The 9,780-nt window shown below is 39.4% G+C and overlaps 1 protein-coding gene across 1 annotated transcript in view; it reads left to right on the forward strand.

The window, feature by feature from the left end:
- The window catches only part of LOC125457222 (protein maelstrom homolog), a 37,326-nt gene extending 31,573 nt beyond the window's left edge, over window positions 1-5,753 (forward strand). The window contains exons 9-12 of the mRNA XM_048541146.2: window positions 1,463-1,525; window positions 2,460-2,589; window positions 4,431-4,506; window positions 5,261-5,753. Coding sequence (XP_048397103.1) covers window positions 1,463-1,525; window positions 2,460-2,589; window positions 4,431-4,506; window positions 5,261-5,388 — 397 coding nt within the window. The 3' untranslated portion in view covers window positions 5,389-5,753. The remainder of the gene's footprint in view (window positions 1-1,462; window positions 1,526-2,459; window positions 2,590-4,430; window positions 4,507-5,260) is intronic.
- The last annotated feature ends 4,027 nt before the right edge of the window (window positions 5,754-9,780 follow it).

Consider the following 9,780-nt stretch of genomic DNA (forward strand, 5'->3'; position numbering starts at 1 on the left):
CGTAACAGTGTCGAGCTGGAGGAACACATCAAGCCAGGCAGCACCTCAAGAGAAGGAAAGTTGATGTTTCGGTCGGGAGTTCTGAAGAAGGTTGCCTGGCCGGCTGTGCTCCTCCAGTTCTGCACTATTATCTCTGACTCCAGCATCAGCAGTTCTTACTATCTCTTTATATTTAGTCTTTTTTTTTGTCATTCCAGGTAGGAATGCTCAGTACTACACAAGTCATTACAGTACTTTACAGTATTTCAATTTGTGCAATTTTCCATGCAAAAATGTAGGAACGTAACTCTGGCTTAAGCTATGTTTCACAATGATTTTGAGTGCAATCACAGCTTCTAAGCAGAAGTCCTGTAATGTGTCTTCTGTATCTTTTTAACAGGTTAGTTAGCATTGCAGTCATCACTAATTAGTACTAGCTGGAAAAATACTCAATGTAGCATATCTGCAGCAAACACGCACATTGTCTAATGTTTGAAGAGTTTGAGGAAGCCATAAATCGTGTATGCCATCACCACTGCCTAATTTAACAAAATACATTAACTTCCATGAGAGGCATTTGATCAGCCGTTCACTTAGTGTATGAAAGAAGCCTGTGATGTTTGTGCAAGGTTGCTGTCCTTGACTTCTGGAAATGCGTTGTAGATGATTCTTTTTGCCCTTGCCAATCCTTGTAGGTCAGTCTGGTTACAACGGTTGCATTGTCATTTGAAGTGTTCCTCTGTCATGCCATGGGAACTGATTATTATATTTGCAACCGATGCAAAGAATATACTTCCTGTTCCTTCTGCCCTCTTCGCTGTCCTCTTCCAGTACTGCATTCCCAAAAAATGTTGCAAAAAAATTAACTTTTGTTCTACAGCAAACTTTGTTTTAACCAGCACTTTTGATAAACCAGCAAAAGTTTGCTTCAGATATCGCTATCTACTGCAATTTGAGTAATTGTGCTGTAAATGAAGTATTAGTGTGCATACCCCCTGTATTACATTTCTATTACTGCATTTTTACAGTGATTTGAGGATCATGTTTCTGTTCTCATAAATGCTAGTTAATAAAAAGTTTGCTGTATTTTGTTCTGTTGCAAGTTCTCAGGATGGTACTGTTCATTTAGTTCACTAATCCTAGAATCAGCCTGCAGTATGTTGCTTCAACCTCCATCAATAAATTATTTTCACATCCAACGTTAAATTACTTTATTCCGTCCATACCAGACATCATGTGCTGTGCCTTAATACAGGTTAGTTTGTTAAAATTTGTGCAGTTGTGAATGTCACCTCGTTATTCCTGCAATGAATGTAATGATGTTGGTTTCAAAGGCAGCTTATTGACAGCTTGCAATGTATTATCTGACATTGCAGCATGATGTAATATTATGTTACAGAAATGTTAAATTTCAGTAAGTTATAGTGTAAGTGTAATCCTGGAGAATTTGTCAAACGTATAAATGTTTACTTTTTTCCCTCAGATGCAAATGGCATGATGAGCATGACATTGTGTACTGTGCCTTAGCAACAACCAAGAAATATGCGTAAGTAAGATCCTCACATTTTCTTCAGGAGAATTTGCTGGTTATTCGCATTCTTTGTAAAATATGGGTAATGTGGTTAATAAAATTCTAGCATTTTAGGAGCTTGCATCACTTCAGCAACATTTCATGTATTATGATATGCCTTGCACTGGTGAGACATTTTAATCTCCTATATCTTGCAGCACTATTTTATCTAAAGGCATTTGTGAATAAGCATTTTCGTGTACGGTACTGCAAATATTTTTTGCCAGTGATTTTCTCTTGCAATAATTCCATCGAGTATCTCGGAATCATGACTCTCATGACGTTGAAGAATGCATCAGTGCATTTTCAGCTGGGAAGTGGTTTTTAAAAATGTTTTCAAAGTTTGATAATTGTGCACTTTGTGAAAAATAATTCTGCATCCAGTGCCTACTACATAGGGCACTAAAGTTGATAGATTAACTTTGAAAGGTTTCTTGCTTCTGTTAATTTACCTGTATATTCATATTGCAGAATATGAATTCTGTTGGCCAGACTTACTTAAATGGAATTATTTTGTGCAGTAATATGTACTAGTTTTTGCATTTGGCTACATTTTTTGTATTGTATCCATAATTCAATACAATGTTCTTTGTTAATGTGCAAAATGAAAACCAAAAGGACTGTGGATGCTGCAAATTGGGAACAAAAACTGAAGTTGGTGAAAAAGCTCAGCAAGTCTGGCAGCATCTGTGAAGAAGAATCAGTTAACATTTTGCAGAAAGGTCACTGGACCCAAAATGTTAACTGATTTTTCTTTACGGATGCTGCCAGATCTGCTAAGCTTTCCCACCAGCTTTTGTTTTTGTTCCATGTTTGTTAACGTGCTATGACTTCCTGTCAAGGATTTGTACTATGCTGGTATTTCAGGTTTCTTTACAAAAGTATTGATCATCTTTATTGCACACTTCAGGTATTGTATCAGTGATTCTTTGGCTTCCATCTATAAATTTGAGGTTACTTCAGCACACGTCCCAAAAAAGGAGTTGACATACGGCACAAAGTTGAACCCTAAAGTGCTAGTATTGGACAACTACTATCAGGTACGACTTCAATAGCTTTAATCAGTTTTTCTGACCTAAAGTTAGTTTGAGGTTAGGTATTTGAACAAATTGTACTTGGCAAAATTCAAAGGTTTTTTAATCACTTCGTTTTTTCCCCTTTTTAGAAGAACAAAATGACAGCAATGCAAATTGCACCACAATTTAGCCTTTGGGCTGGGCATGTGTTTCTTGAATAGAAAAACATACTTTGAAACTCTATTATCATCTTGACTTCCTAAAGATGAGTTTTTTTTTCAGAAAAAAAGACTAAATTTAGAACATGCAAAGCATTGTTTCTGCGTGTTTGAGGCTTCCTTTAGAATCCAGGCTAAATGTGAGGTATTACATATTGATACAACAAACAAGGGTAGGGCCTTGGGTAGTGTAGAACAGTGGCCTAGGAGTGCAGGTACATAATTCTTTTGAAGGTTGTGTCACATACGTAGGGCCATTAACAAGGTGCTTGGCATGCTTGCCTTCATTGCTCAGCCCTTTGAATATAGGAGTTGGGAAGTCATATTGAGGTTGAACAGGACATTGGTGAGGCCTCTTCTGGAATGCTGTGTCCAGTTCTATTGGCCCAGTTATAGGAACGATAATAAGCTGGAGAGGCTTCAGAAGAGTTTTACCAGGATGTTGCTGAACATAGAAGGTTTGTGTTATAAAGAAAGGCTGGATAGGCTGGGACTTGTCTCACTGGAGCATAGGAGGTTGAGAGGCAACTTTCATACAAGTTTTTAAAATAATGAGGGGGTATGGGTAGAATTGATGGTAATTGTCCTTTTTTCCCTATGATGGGGGATTTCAAGACTAGGCATGTTACAGAGATAGGAGAGAATTTTTTTAAAAATGAGGGGCAAAGTTATTGCACAGGATGGTTCGTGTGAGGAATGAACTTCCTGAGGAAGTGATGCATGTGGATACAGTTAGTGTTTAAAAGACATTTGGATAAGTATGTGAATAGGACAGGTTTGGAGAGTTATGGGGCAGGCAGGTGAGACTTGTTTAATTTGGAAGTAAGTTCAACTTGGACAGAAGGGTTTATTTCTGTGCTGTAGAATTCTGACATTGGTCCATATCATTTTACATAATTTACTGAAGAACTGGTCATAATTCTCATTCCAAGACTCTAAGATCAAGTTCTGAGGGAAATGCTTTTGCCGTACTTAAGTCATTCTTCTAATTTGGTGCTGTAAGGTAGGAGGAATGTTGTTGAATACTTAGTGGGTGGGTTTGGATTTTATTTATTGTGCTTAAGGTTGTAGCTGCTAGTACATGAATTTCTACTAACCTTAAGAAAACGCCTTGTGACTAAAGGCTAGAAAGGTTAAAAATTGAAAAATTCCACATTTTTTTTTTGAAGGAGCATTACAGCTTTGCCTCCAAAAATAAATGTCGGGAAGATGGACACTGCATATGAAAAACTTTAGTAATACACTTCAATGAGAAGACTTATCACCCAAGTGACTGACTGTATGAACACGCAAACAGATGCAGATCAGAAGGGCTCCAGATGCAGTCCCTGATCTGTGGTGATTTAGCAGGTCGGTGCTGGGTGGCATTATTAATCAAATGCAGGAAATAATAAATCCATTCTTGTGTATCTCCAATGGAAAATATAAGCAGACCCTTTCAGACAATGTAATTGCCCTCTATTCTGACGGATCATGATAATCCTTCCGTTTGTTCTCAGGCCAAGGATGGCTAATGGTGATGCACCTGATTGGTGACAAAATATTAATTTAGGAAGGGCAGATTATTCTCTGTCTGTCATGAACTTTTTTAAAGAAATGTTTAACAAAAAATAACAGCATTTTAAGAATTTTCTGTTTTTTTTAAAGCAAGTAAAACCAAAGAATAATTTGAGGAAATATATCCATTTGCCTGTTGAATCTATAGCTTCGAATGTCTCCAGCGGTAAGCAGAATCTTTTCCTGAGTACTTGCGAGTTGTTTTCAATATCCTAAATTTTAACTTGGTGCAAAGGAACTACAAGAATTATTACTTCAGTATAAAATAAATTTCCAACTAATGGCCATTAGGACTGAAATCATAAGTCAAAATATTTAAAATTCTGCCTCCCAAACCGTTGGTTGAATGAATGTCAAAGCCCTAAGCATCTTTGGGCTACCCATACGGTTATGAATTGCTTTTTCAGCTATAGTTCTGCATTTGGGAAAATTTTCAATTTTATGCAAGAGATTTAAGGGCTGTAATGCCTTGTATGGAAGAGCAAGCTATATGACTAACAATGTAATTTCAAAAGTGACGCATAATGCTGAAACCTTCCATTGTTGAAAAGCTAGATCTGTAACTCTACTTTCAAATGACGATTATAAAAGTCTTACTTAGAAACCTAACAAGTTGATTGTAAAATTGGTCAAACATTTGAAAAACAATTTCAGTGAATATTTAAAACCAGTGTAAGTGATTTACCAAGTATAAAAGTAAATAGATGTTTTCTGCAATGTGTGCTAATGATGAAAGTGAAATTCCACCAGGAAACAAATTTGTTTTATCTGTGTAATGAGCCATTTTGTTTTTTAAATATCTCTGAGTAGAGGATCGTGATCTATCACACATTTTAGTGCTCCAAAATGATGATGATTTTGTTAAACAGACTATAGAGCCAGTTGTTTGCCCTGAAATAATACCTATTTTTATGTCACAGATAGAAGCTGTGAATCAGCATCCAGTTTAAGGGATTATCCCATCGCAGCGCAGTTCGGGAGAGGAAGAGGGGCTCTGGCTGCTTGGCTGAATTTTCCATCTCGCTCACCACCAGGATTTCAGCAGTAAATATATTCAATAATACGCAAAACTGTTGTAAAGAAAGAGGTTTAATATAGCTGTTTGCTTTGATGTTTGGTGATAGGTTTTTTTGTATGCATACTTGAAGCATAAATAATGTCATGTGGGAATACTGCAATATCACAGTCTGAAACTTGCTATTGGGCAGTTTTTCAGGGATACCACTTGTAAGTTTGCAGTTGCATGATTATAACAAGCTAAGAGCTTTTTTCTAAGGTGTAAAAGATAAATATTATAAAAACATGCCTAAGTCAGTTTTCAAATGACAGTATAATGGGAAATCACCAATGCATATTTTATGCATCTGAACATGGGATTTTGATTTGCTGGAGCAGGTTACTAAGTTTGTTTTGTTTTATGAATGACTGTTCTTGAAATTATTCCTGATAAATTTGTTAAATAAAATGATAATTTGAACTTAGCCACCATTTAATTTTGATTGTGGTTTGATAATTTGTAGAGCTGAGATTACTTTTGAAGTTTGTTTTAAAAAGTCTTCAGTGCTAACTAACTTTATGCAGCAACTAATGCACCTTTACCAAATCAGGAAATGTGATTTAACAACCCAGCCAAGCAAACACAGAATAAGATTTAAATGAAAGTTGTTTTCATTACATTGTGGTCTTTATGAAGAAATTGCTAATCAATTCTAAATTAAAACCATTCACTTTAAAACCACAATTGTTACTACTTCTCCCACCATTTAATGCCCCCAATACAGGGTGCATTCTTTTGCCGCAGCAGCTTGATTGGACAACCAAAAGTGAGTATCACTTCTCTTGCTTGTGGTGGGATGACTATTCACGTATGCTTACACGATGGCCAACTAACTTAGGTATGCCTGTGAAATGCACAGGAAGCTTACAGCAGGACGACAATAACATCTCTGCTATTGCTTCATGGGAGTAGTAGTCTGGCTGTCATGCTTAAAAATCACCCGTGCAGTCATTTGTTGTTCGAAAGCCAGGCTTGGTCAGTAGTAGTTAACTAAACCATTCTTGAACAATGAAGCCCTCCACTCTGTACATACTCTGCCCTTGCCACCCTTGGTGCTTCCTCCTATGTTGTGTTCAACAGGGAGAAGACAACCATAAGATGTAGGAGCAGACAACCCATTGAAACTGTTGTGCCATTCAGTGAGATCATGACTGATCTGATAATCTTCACCTCCAGTTTGTCATATCCATGACCTTTGATTCCCTTACTGATTAAGTGTATTTGAGGCTGAGTTAGATGGTGTTTTAATGACCTGCTTTGAAGTGACATGAAGAGGGAAAGTGCCAGAGGAGGAAGGGGAGAAATAAGGTAAGTGTTCATCGGATCACTTGAGTTTCAGCAGCACAAATGGTGGACCTACAGACAGGCGAAGAAGGTAGGTTAATGTCTGCCCATCCAGGTTTCCTCGAGCTGCTGGTGTCAGCATCATCTAAATAAGGTCATGCTAAAACATCATTGACAAGTGACAAACCCCATTAGAGCCAGAAAAAGTGATTGAGGCAGATAATACCAAGGATAAAAATAGGATGTCTCATCCATCCCTCTGAAAGGAGTGGCAGGTTTAACCCTCCATGGGCATGCTGTATAGTGATGTTGCTGAGAGAAGAACAGAGCAAGGGATTGTAAACAGGTCATGGAGAAGGCCTTGATGGATCCTTCAGGTAATGCCAAGAGATGCAAAAGAAGCTGTCTCCCATCTACAAGTCAGGAATGTTTAAAACTCACCATGGATGTGTGATTGCCACAATCACAATTTCAGCAGCATGTTTGAATGAAACTGCTCCCTTGTCAGAATGGAGATTAAAGCAATTACACTTATTGGCCTAAATGACAAAATGCTGATTTTGATATCATACATGTTGAAACTTAAACCCTTTAAAAATGACAGAGTCCATGATAGATAATAGAACATAGAACATAGAACAGGACAGCACAGAACAGGCCCTTCAGCCCACAATGTTGTGCCGACCATTGATCCTCATGTATGCACCCTCAAATTTCTGTGACCATATATATGTCCAGCAGTCTCTTAAATGACCCCAATGACCTTGCTTCCACAACTGCTGCTGGCAACGCATTCCATGCTCTCACAACTCCCTGCGTAAAGAACCTGCCTCTGACATCCCCTCTATACTTTCCACCAACCAGCTTAAAACTATGACCCCCTCGTGCTAGCCATTTCTGCCCTGGGAAATAGTCTCTGGCTATCAACTCTATCTATGCCTCTCATTATCTTGTATACCTCAATTAGGTCCCCTCTCCTCCTCCTTTTCTCCAATGAAAAGAGACCGAGCTCAGTCAACCTCTCTTCATAAGATAAGCCCTCCAGTCCAGGCAGCATCCTGGTAAACCTCCTCTGAACCCTCTCCAAAGCATCCACATCTTTCCTATAATAGGGCGCCCAGAACTGGACGCAGTATTCCAAGTGCGGTCTAACCAAAGTTTTATAGAGCTGCAACAAGATCTCACGACTCTTAAACTCAATCCCCCTGTTAATGAAAGCCAAAACACCATTTGCTTTCTTAACAACCCTGTCCACTTGGGTGGCCATTTTAAGGGATCTATGTATCTGCACACCAAGATCCCTCTGTTCCTCCACGCTGCCAAGAATCCTATCCTTAATCCTGTACTCAGCTTTCAAATTCGACACTCCAAAATGCATCACCTCGCATTTATCCAGGTTGAACTCCATCTGCCACCTCTCAGCCCATCTCTGCATCCTGTCAATGTCCCGCTGCAGCCTACAACAGCCCTCTACACTGTCAACGACACCTCCGACCTTTGTGTCGTCTGCAAACTTGCTGACCCATCCTTCAATTCCCTCGTCCAAGTCATTAATAAAAATTACAAACAGTAGAGGCCCAAGGACAGAGCCCTGTGGAACTCCACTCACCACTGACTTCCAGGCAGAATATTTTCCTTCTACTACCACTCGCTGTCTTCTGTTGGCCAGCCAATTCTGTATCCAAGCAGCTAAGTTCCCCTGTATCCCATTCCTCCTGACCTTCTGAATGAGCCTACCATGGGGAACCTTATCAAATGCCTCACTGAAGTCCATATACACCACATCCACAGCTCGACCCTCATCAACCTTTCTAGTCACATCCTCAAAAAACTCGATAAGGTTTGTAAGGCATGACCTACCCCTCACAAAGCCGTGTTGACTGTATTTGATCAAGCCATGCTCTTCCAGATGGTCATAAATCTTATCCCTCAGAATCCTTTCTAACACCTTGCAGACGACAGACGTGAGACTTACCGGTCTATAATTGCCGGGGATTTCCCTATTTCCTTTCTTGAAGAGAGGAATTACATTTGCCTCTCTCCAGTCCTCAGGTACGACTCCAGTGGAGAGCGAGGATGCAAAGATCTTCGCAAGTGGCGAAGTAATTGCATTTCTCGCTTCCCAAAGCAGCAGAGGACAAATCTGGTCCGGGCCTGGCGACTTGTCAATCTTAATGTTTGACAAAATTTTCAGCACATCAGCTTCGTCTATCTCTATCCATTCCAGCATGCACACCTGCTCTTCAAAGGTTTCATTCACTACAAAGTTGGTTTCTTTCGTAAAGACAGAAGCAAAAAACTCATTTCGGGCTTCCCCTACCTCCTCAGGCTCCACACACAAGTTCCCTATGCTATCCCTGATCGGCCCTACTCTTTCTTTGACCATTCTCTTATTCCTCACCTAAGTGTAAAATGCCTTTGTGTTTTCCCGGATTCCTTCTGCCAAGCCTTTCTCGTGCCCCCTCCTGGCTCTCCTCAGACCATTTTTGAGCTCCTTCCTTGCCTGCATGTAATCCTCTCTAAGATTTGTTTTAACATAATGCATTCAGTAAAATTAGGGCAAACAGCAAATCTTCGTATAACAATACAGTTTCATCCCTGCCTCCTTGACCGGACACTACCTGTCTGTCCATCCCTCCCATTCCACTGACAAATCCCCACCACTCCTTACCTGCACTCATCTATCACCATCCTACCTACCTTCCCCAGCCCCACACCACCTCTCTATTTGAGCTCCCTTACCCCTCACCATTTCTGAACCAGAAAACGCCTGACCTGAAACGTCAATTTTCCTACTGCTGTGAAGCTGCCTGGTCTGCTGTGTTCTTCCAGCTTCATACTGTTATCTTGGACTCCAGAATTTGCATTTCTTGCTATCTCTCACTGAAGATGTGAAACTACTTTTGAACATTAACTGTTCTATTGACACAAGGGATCAATGTGAATTCCATTTCTAATGAAATTCCACATTCATCATTGTTTTAGGATTTCACACAACACTAGTAACGTACTGCACAAATTTATAAAAACACATTTCAACGTGGAAGAAATCCAGTATTGTTACTGTATCTGTAAATGGTTGGTAGTATATGGCAGTTA

This window comes from Stegostoma tigrinum, chromosome 12 (assembly GCF_030684315.1).
Source record: "Stegostoma tigrinum isolate sSteTig4 chromosome 12, sSteTig4.hap1, whole genome shotgun sequence".
In the NCBI taxonomy this organism is placed as follows: Eukaryota; Metazoa; Chordata; class Chondrichthyes; order Orectolobiformes; family Stegostomatidae; genus Stegostoma; species Stegostoma tigrinum.